Consider the following 18,562-nt stretch of genomic DNA (forward strand, 5'->3'; position numbering starts at 1 on the left):
TCTTTTTTTTTTTTTGAGACAGAGTTTCGCTCTTGTTACCCAGGCTGGAGTGCAATGGCGCGATCTCGGCTCACCGCAACCTCCGCCTCCTGGGTTCAGGCAATTCTCCTGCCTCAGTCTCCTTAGTAGCTGGGATTACAGGCACGCGCCACCATGCTCAGCTAATGTTTTGTATTTTTAGTAGAGACGGGGTTTCACCATGTTGACCAGGATGGTCTCGATCTCTTGACCTCGTGATCCACCCGCCTCAGCCTCCCAAAGTGCTGGGATTACAGGCGTGAGCCACAGCACAGGCGTGAGCCACCGCGCCCGGCTGTGAGTTAAGTCTTGAAGGAGATGAGGAATGTGGGAATTTTCCTGGGAGAAGAGCATTCCACTTGGAAGGAATGGAGCCTGAGGCAGGAGCCTGGGGGGTATTGAGGACCCTGGAGTGAGGAGGGGGAGTGGGAAGTGGCTCAGAGAGGTGGGGGTCGAGGCCCAGAGTGCAGGGCCTCATGGCCACTGGGATAGCCTTGCCCTTGACTCTGAGTGGGACAGGAGCCCCCTTGGGGTCCTGGCAGAAGATTGACATGATTCCACTTACCTCTCATCAGGTCCCCCGGGCGGCAGCAGGGAGAACAGAGGGCAGGGGGCAGCCAGGAGCAGGACTCCAGTCTGGGCCCAAACCAGCCAAGGAGGGGAGAGCAGGGAGAAATGGTCAGATTTTAGATACACTGTAGTTTTCATGTGGAGCTGATGGATTAGATGTGTCATGGAAGACAGAGTGGGGCTTTGAAGATGACTCCAAGGATTGGAGAGGCCTTCCTGGGGATCTAATTCAGACACGTGGCATTGCATTTGTGTATTGTGTTATAATCCTCTCCTTTGGGAGGGGCCCAGGTGCCTTTGGTAGTCCGATGAAGGTTACGTACTCTACCGGGAACGCCCTTGTGCATGTAATTAAATGGGTGTTCTCAGGACCCCTGCAGGGGTCCCTTGACAATGTATGGTTGCAGCCCACTCATACAACAGCAGGGGGTACCTTTCCCACTGCGTACATGACTGGGGGCTGTTCAGCGCAGCACCCCCAGCCAGCAACCAGCAGTTGATTACAGTTGTGAAAGGAAAATAAATCTTGGGGTCCCCAAATCACTAAACTAAAGGGAAATGTCAGGCTGGGAACCCCTTAGGGCAAACTTGCCTCCTATTCAAAGCCTCCCCTCTGCTCACTGAGATAAAGGAACATCTGATTGTCTCCTTTGAAAAGGCGAATCAGAAACTCAAAAGAATGCGGCCATTTGTCTCTTATCTACCTATGGCCTGGAAGCCTCCTCCCCCCTTCCTCTTATCTACCTATGGCCTGGAAGCCTCCTCCCCCCTTCCAGTTGTCCCACCTTTGCTTAGGGTTGTCACACCTTTTTCAGACTGAACCGCTGTTCATCTTACACATGTTGATTGATGTGTCATGCTTCCTTAAAATGTATAAAACCAAGCTGTGCTCTGACCACCTTAGGTACATGTCATCAGGACCTCCTGAGGCTGTCATGGGCCTGTGTCCTCAACCTCGGCCGAACAAACTTTCTAAATTAACAGAGACCTGCCTCAGATATTTGGGATCCACAGAGCCTACACAGGTATCTGAATATACACCGGGTCAGAGCTTTTGTGAAGCCCCGATCGCATATGCAAGGGGGTCAGCCATAGCGTAAGCCCTTGATAAATGTTTCCTGAGAAACAACGAAGATCAACTTGGCATTTTTCAGGGCTCTCACACCTTTGCTGGGTGCCTTAAGTATTCATAAGTCCATTTTGTAGGCAAGGAAATTAAGCCTCACCACAATGAGGGTTAACTGAGTTAGGCACAAAAAGGGTTAGAATCGTGCCTGTCACGCATAGAAAGTGCTAAGTCAACCTTAGCAATGATCGTCATAAACTAGGACTGGAGCCCAGGCCTCCAGGCACCCAGGCGAAACTCCTTCTCCTTCCTCGTCCCCTGGGACTGCCCTCCAGGAATTTATAATCTGACTGGGGAGCCAAGATAAGCAAGAAAGAAAATGCTCCCAGATTTCTTCCACTTTATTCCTAGTTTATCCATATAGCAGCCCTGTAAGGTAGACCTTCTCAGTATCCCATTTTTGCAGACAAGGAAACCGAGACTCAGAGGAGATAAACAGCAGAGTTCAGGGCTCACACCCACATCTCCAAATCCCCAGATAATTAGTGAGTAGTATATATTGTTAAATGCTAACAACTTAGCACTCAATTATATCCGATTTCACACTGTATTGTATATAATTTAATACTAATGGCAGGCTTTCAGAAGGAGCTGAAGTTGGGGGCGGGGTGGAGAATGGCAAGGGAAGCCTTCATGGGGACTTTGGGATCGGAGCTGGCCCTCAGAGAGTCTGGGAGTTGAGGCTGGAGGGGGCTGGTGTGGGTTTCTGGAAAAGGGAATCAAATGATGAAGGTTAGGAGTGTTGTATTTGACCGGAGCGTAGAAAGTTATCACCAAGACAAAAGTATGCCAGATTGCAGGGTCATTTATTATGCCGGCGACCACACAGGACTCACGTCTCTCCAACCTGTGGTGTCAAAAGGAGGGTGCCACGATTTTTTATACCCGAAAAACCACCTTGGGAGTGGGGGTGAGGGGCGGGGATGGGGATGAAAAGGTTTCGGACATTCCAAGGGCTAGGGGATTCTGTGATTCACCTCCTGGGAGGAGACAAGGGCGGGGGTGTCCGGACATTCCAAGGGCCAGGGGACTTTTGTCATTCTGTTTGTTACTTCAGTGGTTTACAGAAGTCGAGATACACATTTGTTTACGCATCGTCTGGGTGGTGATAGAAGTCACAGATTTTAGCAGTTACGGATAAGAAAAGGTAAGCAGCTTTACATAGTTTTGCAGAACAAACTGGCAGTTCTATTTACAGAGGCCAAGGACAGTAGTTATTGTGAGGAGAATGGGGCAGCCATTTCAACTTCTTTAAAAAACAGTTTTGCATTTTATAAAATAGTTTTGCTCCGGTTCTGGCTCTAGGCCAGCACAATCTCACAGGAGTGAGAATGGGGCAGGATGGGACTGGGATGGTGCTATTTTGGTAGTGGAGTTCCATAAATGCACTTATAACTAATGTTCATTGAGAACTTTGTAAGGGCCAGGTACTTTACTAAATCCTTTCCACTGTTACTGCATCCAGTTCACACTTAACCCTGTGAGGGAAAGAAAAGTTCCACCCCATCTCGTAGATAAAGAAACTAAGTGTCAACCTTGTGACATGGAACCAGGCTGGACTCCAGATCTCGTGTACCTCCCTCAAGTTCAGAGACCATCTGACTGGAGGTGGGGTTGTTGTGAATAGTGGGAAATAAAGTTGGCTAGTCTGCGGCCTTGCTACCCAAAGTGTGGGCCATGGGCATTACCTGGGAGCTCATTAGAAATGCAGATTTGGAGCCGGGCACGGTGGCTCACGCCTGTAATCCCAGCAATTTGGGAAGCCGAGGTGGGCAGATCACGAGGTCAGGAGTTCAAGACCAGCCTGGCCAACATAGTGAAACCCCATCTCTACTAAAAATACAAAAAATTAGCTGGGCGTGGTGGTGGGCACCTATAATTCCAGTTACTCAATCACAGCTACTGGGGAGGGTAAGGCAAGAGAATCATTTGAACCCGGTAGGTGGAGGTTGCAGTGAGCTGAGATCACACCACTACACTCCAGCCTGGGTGACAGTGCAAGACTTCATCTCAAAAAAATAAAAAATAAAATAAATGGAGACTTAGTGCCAGGTATGGTGGCTTATGCCTGTAATCCCAACACTTTGGGAGGCCGAGGTGGGTGAATCACCTGAGGTCAGGAATTCAAGACCAGCCTGGCCAACATGGTGAATCCCTGTCTCTACTAGAAATACAAAACTTAGCGGGGCATAGTGGTGCATACCTGTAATCCCAGCTACTTGGGAGGCTGACACAGGAGAATTGCTTAAACCCAGGAGGGCAGAGGTTGCAGTAAGCCAAGATCCCACCACTGAATTCCAGCCTGGGCTACAGGGTAAGATTCCTTCTCAAGAAAAAAAAAAAAAAAAAGAAAGAAAAAAGAAAAGAAAGAAATGCAGACTTAGGCACTTCCCAGTCCTACTGAGTCAGAGTCTGCGTTTCAAAGCAGGCACGGTGCTACATGCCTGTAGTCCCAGCTACTTGGGAGGCTGAAGTGAGAAGATCACTTGAGGCTAGGAGTTCGAGACCAGCCTGGGCAACATAGTAAGACCCTGTCTCAGAAAACAAAACAAAAAGATAGAATCTGGGGCACAGTGGTGTACTGACACGCCCCTGTAATCCAAGAACTTTGGGAGGCTGAGGCAAGTGGATCAGTTGAGCTCCGGAGTCTGAGACCAGCCTGGGCAACATGGCAAAATCCCATCTCTACAAAATATCAAAAAAAAAAAGGGCCGGGCATGGTGGCTCACGCCTGTAATCCCAGCACTTTGGGAGGCCGAGGTGGGTGGATCACGAGGTCAAGAGATCGAGACCATCCTGGTCAACATGGTGAAACCCCGTCTCTACTAAAAATACAAAAATTAGCTGGGCATGGTGGCACGTGCCTGTAGTCCCAGCTACTCAGGAGGCTGAGGCAGGAGAATTGCCTGAACCCAGGAGGCGGAGGTTGCGGTGAGCCGAGATCGCACCATTGCACTCCAGCCGGGATAACAAGGAAACTCCGTCTCAAAAAAAAAAAAAAAAAAGGAGAGAGGGAGGGAGGGAAGGAAGGAAGGAAGGAAGGAAGGTATCAGCCATGTATGGTGGCACCTGCCTGTAGTCCCAGCTACTCAGGAGGCTGAGATGGGAGGACTGCTTGAGCCCAGGAAGTCGAGGCTGCAGTGAGCCAAGGTCGCACCACTGCACTCCAGCCTGGGAGACAGAGTAAGACCCAGTCTCAAAAAGAAGAAGAAAAAAAAGAATCTGCATTTCACCATGATTCCTAGGTGATTTGTAGGCACATCAGCATTTAAGAAGTGGAGATGGATGGATGTTCCAGTTCCTCAAGTCTTTCTGATGACATCTCCCTCCTGGCGGAGGAGGATCGACGCATTCCCCGGAGAGTTTGAGGTGAAAGCCCAGGGCAGCCAGCGAAAGCTGAGATTTCTTTGAAGTCCCATATTTCATCTAAAAATGTCATCCAGTGTTTCATTCCATACCCATAATATATCGACGGTCATTTTAATGTTTCAAAATGGTTATGTAAATTGCTGTGGAGTAGGATCTGTGTTCTGGGAAGATGCATGGGAGGGTTTCCTTGTATCTTAAATGGGGTAATAATCACTACTTCAAGGGCTTCTGTGAAGATCAAAGGAGAATCATGTATATGGAAATGCTGGGTAAACTGTTTGCGCGATTTATGTGTTATTATTTCTGGAAGAAAGTGAAAATCCTCCCCAGACCCACACTCCTGCAAGCCAGCTCTCCCGAGGGCTGAGTCCTCCTGCGTTCTTCTTGCACTCAGGATGAGGCAGGACTCAGGCCCGGGGGAGGACAGAGTAACCTCTACGGGCATGTCTGGAAGCCAGGAAAGCTGTTGTTAGTTTGTTTTTTGTTGTTGTTTCTCCGGTTTTTAGAGAGACAGGGTCTCACCCTGTTGCCCCGGCTGCAGTGCAGTGACACAATCATAGCTCACTGTAACCTTGAACTCCTGGACTCAAGCAATCCTCCCACCTCAGCCTCCCATGTAGCTAGGACTACAGGCATGCACCATCACACCTAGCTATTTTTTTTTTTTTTTTTTTTTGAGACACAGTCTTGCTCTGTGGCCCAGGCAGGAATGCAATGGCACTATCTCAGCTCACTGCAACCTCCAACCCCTAGGTTCAAGTGATTCTCCTGCCTCAGCCTCCAAAGTAGCTGGGATTACAGGTGCCTGCCACCTTGCCTGGCTAATTTTTTGTGTTTTTAGTGGAGATGGGGTTTCACCATATTATCCAGGCTGGTCTTGAACTCCTGACCTCAGGTGATGCACCCGCCTCGGCCTCCCAAAGTGCTGGGATTACAGGCGTGAGCCACCGTGCCCAGCCACACCCAGCTATTTTTTTTTTTTTTGAGACGGAGCTTCGCTCTTGTTACCCAGGCTGGAGTGCAATGGCGCAATCTTGGCTCACCACAACCTCTGCCTCCTGGGTTCAGGCAATTCTCCTGCCTCAGCCTCCTGAGTAGCTGGGATTACAGGCACGCGCCACTATGCCCAGCTAATTTCTTGTATTTTTAGTAGAGACGGGGTCACCATGTTGACCAGGATGGTCTCGATCTCTTGACCTCGTAATCCACCCACCTCGGCCTCCCACAGTGCTGGGATTACAGGCTTGAGCCACCGCGCCTGGCCACACACCCAGCTATTTTTTAATTTTTATTTTTAAGAGACAGGGTCTTGCTATGTTGCCCAGGCTGGTCTCAAACCCCTGACCTGAAGCAATCCTCCCGCATCAGCCTCCCTGAGCTCTGGGATTACAGGCGTGAGCATGCCCAGCCTTTTATTTTTATTATTATTTCATAATATCACTGTTTCTTATTACTTACTTTATGATTGGCCAACTTAGCCAGCAAGAAAGCCCAGTGAAACTCAGGTTGCAGAGATGTCAGGATAGGACAGAACAAGGGGATACAGCATGCTGTTCCTGAGTGGGTCTAGAGACAGGGAATTCAGGAAGGAAAAGTAGGGGCTCCAGGGGAAGGGAGAAGCAGAAGGTGACGACCTGGGGTCCTACAAGAAACACGAAGAGAAAGGGGGATCAGGCTGTCATCCCTGGGCGAGGCATGACTGGGCTGCACATCAGGCTGCCTGCCTCGTAATCGGAGGGAGAAGTGAAGACAGGAGGGAGAAAGACCAAAGACTGGTGAGACAGAGACGCAGACAGACGCTGAACTGAGCATCCACAGTTGGGGGCACAGATGAAGGCTAGCTAGAGAAGGCACAGGCAGAAAGCCGCGTGGAAAGAGCGGCTCATTCAGCACTGCAGAAGCAGAAGAGAATTTGGCAAGTAGGATGCTTTTTAGAGACAGGGTCTCACTGTTTCCCAGGCTGGAGTGCAGCGATGCAATCATAGCTCACTGTAACCTTGAACCAGACTCAAGCTATCCTCCTGCCTCAGCCTCCTGAGCAGCTAGGACCACAGGCATGCACCACCACACTGGGTGTTTTTTTTAGAAATGAGGTGGGAATCTTTATGATTATCATGAGGATGAGAGAGAAATGGAATGCCCATCATTCTCAATTTTGGGACGGCATGATGGATGGTCAGCAGTTTCCCGTGGCTCAGAGCATTGAAAAGGATGGAGGAAGAGTGATTGCATTACGTTAAGGTGGTCCTGGGTCTGTCTCGGGTAGTGTTCTAATAAAATAATGGGACTAAAGCCAGATTTTGAGAAGCTAAGAGGAGAATGATAGAGATTTCTATTTTTCTCTCTCTTCTTCCCAGGATAAACATTGAGGTTCCCACACAAATTGTATTTCTGATACAAATGCCCTACTTGCCATTTAAAACTTAATCCCCATAACTTGCTATAACCTGGGACCAGTACCAAGTTGATATTGTATCGTTAATCCTCCCCTTGGCAAAGAAATTAAGAAACAGCAAATTGGCTGGGTGTGGTGGCTCACGCCTATAATCCCAACACTTTGGGAGGCCGAGGCGGGCAGGCCACCTGAGGTCAGAAGTTCAAGACTAGCCTGGCCAACATGGTGAAACTCTGTCTCTACTAAAAATACAAAAATCAGCTGCTTGTGGTGGCACATACCGGTGATCCCAGCTACTCTGGAGGCTGAGGCCAGAGAATCCTGGAGGCGGAGTTTGCAGTGAGCCAAGGGTGTGCCGCTGCACTTCAGCCCGGGCAACAGACCAAGACTCCATTAAAAAAAAAAAAAAGAAAGAAACAACGAATTGAAAAACATTATTTATAGTATGATCCCATTTTTGTTTAAAAGAACATATGATGTCAGGTGCAGTGGTTCACACTTGTAATTCCAGCACTTCAGGAGGCCTCACATGAGGCCAGGAGTTCAGAGATCAGCCTGGCCAACATGGTGAAACCCCATCTCTACTAAAAATACAAAAATTAACTGGGCATGGTGGTGGGTGACTATAGTCCCAGCTACTTGGGAGGCTGAGGCAGGAGAATCGCTTGAACCTGGGAGATGGAGGCTTCCGTGAGCTGAGATTGTACCACTGCACTCCAGCCTGGGTGACACAGCAAGACCCTGTCTCAAAAAAAAAAAAAAAGACCAAACAAACAAAAGAAGTAAAAGAGTATGGAGCTGGGTGCAGTGGCTCATGCCTGTAATCCTAGCACTTTGGGAGGCCAAGGCAGGAGGATCACTTGAGCCCAGGAGTTAGAGACCAGCCCGTGCAACAGAGTGTGGTGCCATCTCTACTTAAAAAAAAAAAAAATGCTTTTTAAAGAGTGTATATGTGTTTCTGTGTAGATATGTATCTGTGCATACTTTTTTTTTTTTTTTTTTTTTTGAGACGGAGTTTCACTCATGTTACCCAGGCTGGAGTGCAATGGCGTGATCTCGGCTCACCGCAACCTCCGCCTCCTGGGTTCAGGCAATTCTCCTGCCTCAGCCTCCTGAGTCGCTGGGATTACAGGCACGCACCACCATGCCCAGCTAATTTTTTGTATTTTTAGTAGAGACGGGGTTTCACCATGTTGACCAGGATGGCCTCGATCTCTTGACCTCGTGATCCACCCGCCTCGGCCTCCCAAAGTGCTGGGATTACAGGCGTGAGCCACCGCGCCCGGCGTGTGTATACTTTGAACAAAGAAAGGCACCCAGAGGAAGATACATTTATCAAATTTTAATAGCAGTTTTACTGGTATATGCATATATCACTTTAAATATGTGTAGTTTATTATACATCACTCCCCCCAGAAAGCCATAATAACTTATACCAGGGATTATCTCTGACGGTCGGATCATAGTATATTACTTAAAATTCTATTGGCTGCAAATGACAGAAACTCAGCTGAAACTTCCAAGGCAATAACTGAATTGCCCAGATCCTTCTTTATGCATAGGTAGATCCAGGGACTCAAATGCTGTCTTTAGGAATCTGCCTCTTCGTCTCTTGGAGCCGCTGTCTTTGGCAGCTTCATTCTCAGGCGGTCCCAGGCCTGCATCTCATTGGCACAGCATCCAAATGGGAAGAGAGCAGCTCATTTTCTAAGGGTGTCAGCAAAATCCCAGGGCTGACTTGGGTCACGGTTCACCCCTAACCTGGTAAATCACTGTGGCTAGGGGAAGCCCTGTGTTGATTGGCAAGGCCAAGGTCATGTGAACGAAGAGAAGAACCAAGTCACTTTCAAGATTGTCTAGGGAAGGCAGTGAACTGCAAGAACGGGCTGAGCAGTTCCCCAAGGGAAACCCAGGGCCTTGTTGCCAGACTAGGAGACACAGAACCACTTATGTCCACTCCAAGAGGGCCTCCAGTCTAGGTCACAGATTTCTGTAATGACTGCATTGTTTATCATTAACATAGATTTCTCTTGCAATGGCAAGGGGAAAATAAGACTCCCCTCCCCTTTTTGTTCTTTGAGACGCTCTGTTGCCCAGGCTGGAGTGCAGTGGCGCAATCATGGCTCGCTGCAGCTTCAACTTCCAGACTCAGACAGTCCTCCCGCTCCAGCCTCCAGAGTAGCTGGGACCACAAGCATGCACCATCCATGCTTGGCTAATATTTAAATTATTTGTAGAGATAAGGTCTCTCTAGGTTACTCAGGCTAGTCTCGAACTCCGGGGCTTAAGCAATCCTGTCACCTTAGCCTCCCAAAGTGCTAGAATTACAGACAAGAGCCACTGCACCCAGCCAAGATCCCCTTTTAAACAACTGATTTGGGTTGCGTCTGGTTATGACAATCGAGATAATTAAATTATGAGTGTTGAGAAAACAGTACAGCCCAAATCATGTCAGAGTCCTTGATCATAGTGGGCGTGAGAGGAATGAACAGTAGTGAGAGGCGGGAATTGACCTTCTCCTTTTTATAGATGATTAAAAGTGTGTACACCTAAGGCCCATGGGGCCTCAGACAGTCTCTGGGGCTCAGGGTTGCCGGAGCAATGCTCCCGGGGAGCTGGGCCTCTGTCAAGGTCAGCCTCCGCCTCTCAGCCTCCTGCGCCGGTGTGTGCTGCACCCGCGCCCTCAGTCAGAGCTTCCCTGCGTTCCGATATCACACTGCTCTGTTTCTTCATTTCAGGGTTGCGCTAAGGACATGGTGACAGACTTTGATGAGAAACATGATGAGTATTTAATATTGCTTCAGCAGAGGAACCGGTAAGAGAAGCCGCTCGACGGCAGCCTTTGATATTAGCCAAGTAAAAATCTATTTAGATTTATTAACAGCAGGCAGGCCCTGCCTCACATAAGAACGGGATGCAGAGTTCCCCTCCACTCAGAGGCTTAGAGTATTATCTGCAACCCCAGCTCCTATTTCTCCGTTCATTGGTTTCATTGCGTCTTTTGACTGAGCTATAGCAGACTGTTTGACGTGTAAATACCGCCTCGTCCCTCCCTGCTGCTGTCCTGGGAGAAGATAGGGTTGTCAAAAAAAAAAAAAAAGGCTTGAATTTGGCAGGGCTTGTGCAAGAACCACCTGAAGAGCCCACTCTGTGATCTTACAGGCTTTGACGGCCCCTGAAATCTGAGCCTATAATCATGTCATGTTATGCAAAGATGGAGCCATTTTACATTGGCGTTTGAAGTTGGTCGATAAGTCATTTGAAGTTAAAGTAGGACTGATTTTGTCTCTGGAGTGCTGGTCCTTGAAAAAGCTTGCAGTAGGTCCAGTGTGTAGCGATCAAGGTCAAAGCATCATGGTCTGGTTTGAAAGAGCCATCATCTCCTCGGTTCCTTTGTGGGGCTGAGGAAGTTCATTTTCAGTTCACTGTAGTTTGTCTTCAGGCCTCAAACCTTGCAGTAAGCTGGGGATTTGCAAATTCAGGTGCTGGGGGGGGACAGACTGTGAGTGGAGCCAGCTCAGTGGGACCGTGGGTACCTGAAGCTCCCGTCTCCAAGCTGCTTGGCCCAGGCCAGCTGTCTGTGAGACCACAGTCCCCCCCTCCCACCCACCCCAGCCTGGGTCCTGATCCTCCCAAGTCTGCCAGAGAAGCTGGAGATGTGGATTTGGGTTGCAAAATCTCCTGAGTTTTAAAATGTTGGTATTGAATTCAAATTGAAGCACCGAGCAAACAGAAAAACAATGCAGGCCCAAAGAACTGGTGGGAGGAGGGGAAGAAGGGATGAGCTTGAATATGGCCCTCTGCGTTATGGGAGTGGGCTTAGGGTCTTGCAGACGAGAGAGTCTGGGGTAGGGAGGTGTCACTCAGCATGTGACTTCAGCTCCGGTCTCACTGACTGGACTCGGTGTTATCAGCAGGGGCTCTGGTGGCATGTTGCATGGGACAATTTTTTTTTTTTTTTTTTTTTTGAGATGGAGTCTCACTCTGTCACCCAGGCTGGAGTGCAGTGGCGCGATCTCAGCTCACTGCAGCCTCTGCCTTCTGGGTTCAAGTGATTCTCTGCCTTAGCCTCCTCAGTAGCTGGGATTACAGGCACGCACCACCTCACCTGGCTAATTTTTGTATTTTTAGTACTGACAGGTTCACCATGTCGGCCAGGCTGGTCTTGAACTCCTGACCTCAAGTGATCCACCCGCCTCTGCCTCCCAAAGTGTTGGGATTACAGGCGTGAGCCACTGTGCCCGGCCTGGGACAAAGGTTTTGTAATCTCACAAATTGCAGTTTAGCATCCCTGCCCACCACCCCCTTTACGAAATTTCATTAAGATCCTAAATTCCATCTATGACAGCACCCACCCACTTTCCAAATACCCATGTAGTAAGGCAGCGCCACCCCTGGTGGAGATCTTCTGAATAGACAGCCTCTCCAGGGCCAGGCAGAAATGCCACAACAGTGTCCTCTTTACCCAGCAGCTCTGTGCTCATCCCCCTCCATCCCCACATCCACCTCAAACTAAAACAGTGAAGGCTTGTGCTGATTAGACCGACGTGGGTTTCCGTCATCATTAATGCCACGGAGCAGGATGTTTTATTCAATCTCTGGCAGACTGGATGGTGCCACCGAACACCTGGGTGATCGTTTAATCATCTGCATGTGACTTGTCTGGGGAGAGGCTGTCACAGTTCCTTCTGAACAAATTGTTTCTCATTAATTGGGGGATCAATAAGTGTGTGATCAAAGAGGCACTGGCCGGAAGTATAAATGAGAATTTCCAGAGACAAGGTTATAGCACAGACGATTAAAAGCTATATCAAAACTGAGTTGCCATAAAATTTGGGGGGACATGTTGTCACCAAGAGGAAGCTGTCATGATGACAGGAAATCAGAAGATAGAGCTGGAAAGAAACACCTTCAGTAGAGACTCGTGAAGAATGGGAATCCCCTGAGCCATCGTCCAGCAAATCTCAAAGGTGCCTTTTGCAGAGTGCCAGCCCTATGCCGGACACCTCACCTCATCATTTTACTTTATCTGCACACTAACCAATGGGGCAGAGTTGCTGCACCCATTTTACAGACAAGGAAGTGGAGGCTCTGAGCAGTGAGCAACTTGCCTGAGGTCTCGCAGCTGGGAAGTGGTGGAGCCGGGGTGGACTCTACAATTTGCTTGATGTCATAAGTAATCAATAGGAGAAAAAAGGCTGCTGGGATTGCCAGTGGCCCTAAGTTAACTGAGGATGGGTTTTGTGGGAAGAACTGCAATTTACTTGGAAGTCTAGTTACAGGACCAGATAGAAAACTAGTCTCTGAGCTTTACCCTGGACGTGGAGGGAGATAAAAACCCAGGCTGCTTATCCAGCATGTCTGTAACCTGAGAAGGGGGGATGTAATAATTGGAGTGAGTTCTGAGCACAGATCCACCCAGAACACAGCTGCCCATAAGAAGCTGGGCAACATTTTTCTTTTGTTTATTCAGCAGGATTTCACTGAGTACCTTCCAAGGCCTGGCATTGCCGTTAGTGCAAAGGGAAGCATTGCGATAAGGAAGACACAGACTGTATTATTGTTTTTTGGCTGTAAGAGACAGAAACCCAAAGCAAATGGACTTAAGCATTGGGTTTAAGCATTGGGTTTAAACTTACCTTTGAGATTTGACTAGGAAACACTGGCCTATGAAATTAAGAAATCCAGCATCAAGCTGGGCACGGTGGCGTCTGCCTATATCCCAACTATGCAGGAGGGTAAGGCCGAAGAATCCAGAACTTCAAGACCCTGTCTCTAAAATATATATATATATATATATTTTTCCCCCCGAGACAGAGTCTCGCTCTGTCGCCAGGCTGGAGTGCAGTGGCGCGACCTCAGCTCACTGCATCTTGCCTCCTGGGTTCAAGCAATTCTCCTGCCCCAGCCTCCCAAGTAGCTGGGACTACAGGCACACGCTACCATGCCCAGCTAATTTTTGTATTTTAGTAGAGATGGGGTTTCACCATGTTGGCTAGGATGGTCTCGATCTCTTGACCTCGTGATTCACCCGCCTTTGCCTTCCAAAGTGCTGGGATTGCAGGCGTGAGCCACCGCGCCCGGCCTAAAATATTTTTTTTAAATAGCCAGGTGTGGTGGCTATTTACTCACTACTTTGGAGGCTGAGGTGGGAGGATCGCTTGAGACTAGGGGTTTTAGCCTGCAGTGAGCTATGACCATGCCATTGCACTCTAGTCTGGGTGACAGAGTGAGACCCTGTCTCTTAAAAAACAAAGAAAAGAAATGCACCATGAGGCCGGGCGTGGTGGCTCAAGCCTGTAATCCCAGCACTTTGGGAGGCCGAGGCGGGTGGATCACGAGGTCAAGAGATCGAGACCATCCTGGTCAACATGGTGAAACCCCGTCTCTACTAAAAATACAAAAAATTAGCTGGGCATGGTGGTTCATGCCTGTAATCCCAGCGGCTCAGGAGGCTGGGGCAGGAGGATTGCCTGAACCCAGGAGGCGGAGGTTGCGGTGAGCCGAGATCGTGCCATTGCACTCCATCCTGGGTAACAAGAGCGAAACTCCGTCTCAAAAAAAAAAAAAAAAGAAAAAAGAAATGCACCATGATACTCTTGGCCTCAGGCATAGCTGGATCCAAGTGCTTAGGTTATGTAATCAAAAGAAACTATGCTCCGTTTTCTATACCCTCGTTTTCCCATGTTAGAGCCATTCTCAGGCAGGTACTTCACTTGTGATGGTCAAGACAGCCAGTAAAAGCCCCTATGTACATGCTACTAGAAGCATTAGGGATCTCTACTAATGCTTCCAGCAGAAGTGCTGAGGAAGGTTCCCATTGGCTCGGCACGGGCCCAGTTCCATCCCAAGCTGTGTTAGGCCGTTTTTGCCTTACTACGCATAACGCCTGAGACTGGGTCATTTATAAAGAAAAAAGATTTCATTGGTTCACGATTCTGCAGTCTGTACTGGAGGCACGGTACCGCCATCTGCTTGGCTTCTGGGGAGGCCTCAGGGAGTTTTACTCATGGCAGAAGGCAAAGTGGGAGCAGGCACATCGCATAGTGACAGCAGGAGAAAGAGAGTGGGGGGAGGTGCCACACACTTTTAAATGGCCAGATCTTGGGAGAACTCACTGTCGCACGGATAGCACAAGGGGACGGTGCTAAACCATTCATGAGAACTCTGCCCCCTGATTCAGTCACCTCTCACCAAGTCTTGCCTCCCACACTGGGGATTACAATCCAATGTGAGATTTAGAGGGGACGTATATCCTGACTATATACAAGTCAGTCACTCTCTGTGGTCTCAGGAGATGGCACAGTCCTACTGGCCCCTTCTTGGCACCCTGCTAAATTGTGCAGTGAAGTCAGTTTCACCCAGTGGAGTCGGTTTCGTGAAGTGAAAGAAGGAATGCTGCTATACCCACAGGAGATCTGAGGGGCTCTGTTTGGAAGATGGGGGAGATTCCTGGCCAGGTAGAGAACACAGGTGTCCACACACAACTCTTGCCCTTGAAGAACTCCCCAGCTATGGCAGGGTAAGTGCAAGGCCACCTATAACTATGACAAAAGAAGCGGAAAGTGATTGTGTGCTCCAGGCGACAGAGTCTGCAGATGTGACAATCCCGCCTCACCCCTGCAAAAACCCTGCCAGCTGCTTGTCCCAGTGGACTCTGAGTGATTCTCATCACTCAACCTCATGAAAGAGGTAATCACACCCGACAAGATTCATGAAAGAGCAGGTGGAGTGATCAAAGGGCTGAGTGACGAGGATCGACTGAAGATGAGGGCCCTTGGATCTGAAGCCGTGACGGCCGAGAAGGGCTGTGATATATATCTCTAGACTGTGAGGGATAGACCCGGATTTGCTCTCCAGGTCCAAGCATCCAGCAATGCTGTGATCATTTGGTCCTTGAGAAAGGTCATTCAAGGGAAACTTACAAGAAAACCTGCCCACAAGAAAGCTGGGTCTGCAGCCCCAGGAGGAGGTCCAGGCAGAAAGAAGGAAGGAGAGAATCAGCATCACTGGGGCCCCCACCTGGGCCTCTGACTGAGCCAGAGCTTTAACCCAGTCTATCCTTTTGTCGTCATGGCAGCCCAGGGGGGTGAAGGCATCTTTAGTCTCCTGTTACAGAAGAGGAAGCAGACACCAGGAGGTTTAGGGACTTGCTGAAGGTCTTGCGAGCTAGGGAGATGGTGGAGCCTCCAGCACTGAGATTCATCCTCCACACTCGCCTCCTCCCCCGGCACAGATGCTCTGCTGTGTAGCTCTGTGAAGCATCCTAGAGGACCTACAGGTTCTGGGGAGAAGAGGCAGGCGTTTTGTACCCCTGCCCTCCCTGTCTTCACCCTTCAAGACTGGAATCAAAGCCACCCCCTCCAAGGAGCCCCCAGTTGTGAGCCAGTGCTCTCTCCTCTGACCTCTTTTTGCTCAGAGCCCCTGTGATGCCTGGTGCTAGAGGCCAGAAACAGCAGGAAGGAGCAGGTGAGAGCACCAGCCCTGCAGCCCCATGGGTCAGAACTCAAATTCAGCTTGGCAGTTTCCTTGGCTCTCTGGCCTTGGGCAAGTTCATTTCTTTTTCTTCTTCTTTTTTTTGAAACGGGGTCTCACGCTGTCACCCAGGCTGGAGTGGAATGGTACGATCTCAGCTCACTGCAACCTCCACCTCCTGGGTTCAAGTGATTCTCCTGCCTCAGCCTCCCACATAGCTGGGACTACAGGTGAGTGCTATCACGCCTGGCTAGGCAAGTTCATTTCTAAAACAGGGCCAACAGAACCTCATCCCAGGATCACTGAAGGGTGAAGTGAGACAAGGCACTTGAAGACCCATAGCAAGCCCCCTACCCAACTCAGCATTTGACGTCATCATCATCATCATGCAGTTATTGACTGATTGATCGACTGACTGATTGAGATGGGTATTTCACTCTATTGCCTAGGCTGAAGTGCCCTGGCATGATCATGGCTCACTGCAGTCTCCAAACCCTGGGCTCAAGTGATCCTTTGACCTCCGATTCCCTGGTAACTGGGTCTACAGGAGCAGGCTACCACGCCCAGCTAATTTTTAAAATGTTTATTTTTATTAGCATCCTTTTGATATAAACGCCTTCTCCCCAAGTTGACATTCAGGTAATTCTTGAATCACTGATCCTTGTAGAACCCCTCAGGCAACCTGAGATGACAGGTCTGGAGGAACCATGTGGCTCATCTATAGTGCCATGGCAGCCACACCGCTCAGACACCACTCAGTCATAATCCTAGTTACAAGTAGGCCGCTGCCCCTGAGAACACGGAGACCTGCCCTTTATGCTCACTGGGTCCTCCTTGCCATCTGGGTCCGTGCTCTGGAGGCCCACAAGGAGGAGAGTCCTCCCTAACCACCCCAGCCCTAGCCATGTCAGGTTCTCATCCCACCCTGTACTCCCAACTCACTGTGCCTCCACTTCCTCATCCGTGCACATGACCCCAAAGGCCAACATGGGGATAGAATGGAAATGATGGGTGTGATGTGTATCGCATGAATGGTAGCTATGAGCACTAGGGTACTCACCCATGTCCCCTGACCCACCTTGAGTTCCTTAGGGTCACTTGTTCCGGAAACAGGCATTGAGGCTGGGTGCAGTGGTTCACGCCTATAATCCCAGCACTTTGGGAGGCCAAGGTGGGTGGATCCATTGAGCTCAGGAGTTCAAGACCAGCCTGGACAACACAGGGAGACCCTGTCTCTACCAAAAAATACAAAATTAGCCAGGTGTGGTGGCACGTGCCTGTAGTCCCTGATAACTTGGGAGGCTGAGGGAGGATTGCTTGAGCCTGGGAGATCAAGGCTTCAGTGAGCTGTGATCACACCACTGCACTCCAGTTTGGGCAACAGAGCAAGATCCAAAAAGAAAGAAAGAAAGAAAGAAATAGCCATTGAGAGCATTCCTTATTCAGCAGGCATCGTGGACAGGGGCTCAGATTTCAGTGCAGGGGAGGAAGAATAAACAAATACACAGATATATCCATAATACAACATTAGCCAGTGATAGCGTGCCATGGAAAAAGCTGAACTGGCAAGCCAGTAGAGGGTGGCAGGTGGCAGGCGGGCAGGACTTGATTTTTGGATAGGGCAAGAGCGGATTCTGATTTATCTGAGTCCCCTGCGCCCAGGACAGCTTTTTATGCAAAGTAGGCTATAAATTTTTAAAAAAACACTTTTCTTTGATGCCACCTGAATATTACTGATGCACTCTGCTGCAGTAGGGGAGTTCCTCTAGCAATTCCTTTCACAGTCTGAATAATTATCTCCTAATTTATCAGTTTCATAAATCTACATTTTCATAAATCATTCTGCTTAAGGAAGGGCACCCATGGACCGCCAGCCCTAGATCCTGGGCAACTGGATGCCGTGGCTGTTAACGTGGCATCAGAAGGCAAGGGGAGAAGTTAGGCAGGCTCTCTGCCTGGGTGATCAGATCCCCTGCCCTGCCCTGCCACAGGCTCCCTGGGGTTCCCACTTGCTCCCCGGAGACTGCTGGTGCCTATACTGTCCCGTGATTGTTTGCTCCTGAAAGCGTAGCTATTGCTGTGTTTGGAAATGGTCTCTTAGTTACTTGTGTTATTCTTCTGTTTTATGTTGTTGCCTAACAATCAGGCATCTCCCAGGCTTCCAAGGCTGGCAAGAGATAAGCAGTCTGTAATAAATGTTCCTGCCACAATTGGTGAAAAGATGAATGTATCAGCCGCTAAAGAAACATTTAAAAAATAAACAAAGAAATCACCCACAGTGCCACCGCCTTCCCCCAACAGCCGATTTCATTTTATATTTATCACCTTCCACACTGGGTCCACAAATACAGTTTTCCAGCTTTACCTTTACTACATATGTACCTTGTTTTTCTTTTTCATTGTCCTTTTCTTTCTTTCTTTTTTTTTTTTTTTTTGGAGACAAGGTCTCTGTCACCCAGGCCGGAGTGCAGTTGCATGATCATGGCTCACTGCAGCCTCAACCTCCCCAATTCAAGCCAGCCTCCTGCTCCAGCCTCCCAAGTAGCTAGAACCACAGGTGCATGCCACCACACCCAGCTAATTTTTCTTTCTTTTTTTTTTTTTTTTTT

At 49.1% G+C, this 18,562-nt stretch overlaps 1 protein-coding gene and 1 long non-coding RNA gene across 8 annotated transcripts in view; one reads left to right on the plus strand and one right to left on the minus strand.

The window, feature by feature from the left end:
- LOC116526601 overlaps nucleotides 1-1,183 on the minus strand; it is an 18,676-nt gene extending 17,493 nt beyond the window's left edge. The window contains exon 1 of the long non-coding RNA XR_004258217.1: nucleotides 1,093-1,183. This is a non-coding gene — a long non-coding RNA (uncharacterized LOC116526601). The remainder of the gene's footprint in view (nucleotides 1-1,092) is intronic.
- The window catches only part of KIAA0556 (KIAA0556 ortholog), a 227,904-nt gene that overhangs the window by 59,840 nt on the left and 149,502 nt on the right, over nucleotides 1-18,562 (plus strand). For 4 of the 7 annotated variants that reach the window (XR_004258216.1, XM_032243026.1, XM_032243027.1 and 1 more), the window contains one exon: nucleotides 10,217-10,293. The exons of 2 other annotated variants lie outside the window; for them this stretch is intronic. Coding sequence is in view for 3 of the 5 variants with exons in the window: in XM_032243027.1 (XP_032098918.1) it covers nucleotides 10,217-10,293 (77 nt within the window). In the remaining 2 variants the exon portion in view is untranslated. Of the gene's footprint in view, nucleotides 1-10,216; nucleotides 10,294-11,689; nucleotides 12,449-18,562 lie in introns of those variants that run through there. One more of the 7 variants, XM_032243030.1, reaches the window with a different exon arrangement.

The sequence above is a fragment of the Sapajus apella genome, unplaced genomic scaffold (assembly GCF_009761245.1).
Source record: "Sapajus apella isolate SASKATOON/1434 unplaced genomic scaffold, GSC_monkey_1.0 scaffold51, whole genome shotgun sequence".
NCBI classification, from domain to species: Eukaryota; Metazoa; Chordata; class Mammalia; order Primates; family Cebidae; genus Sapajus; species Sapajus apella.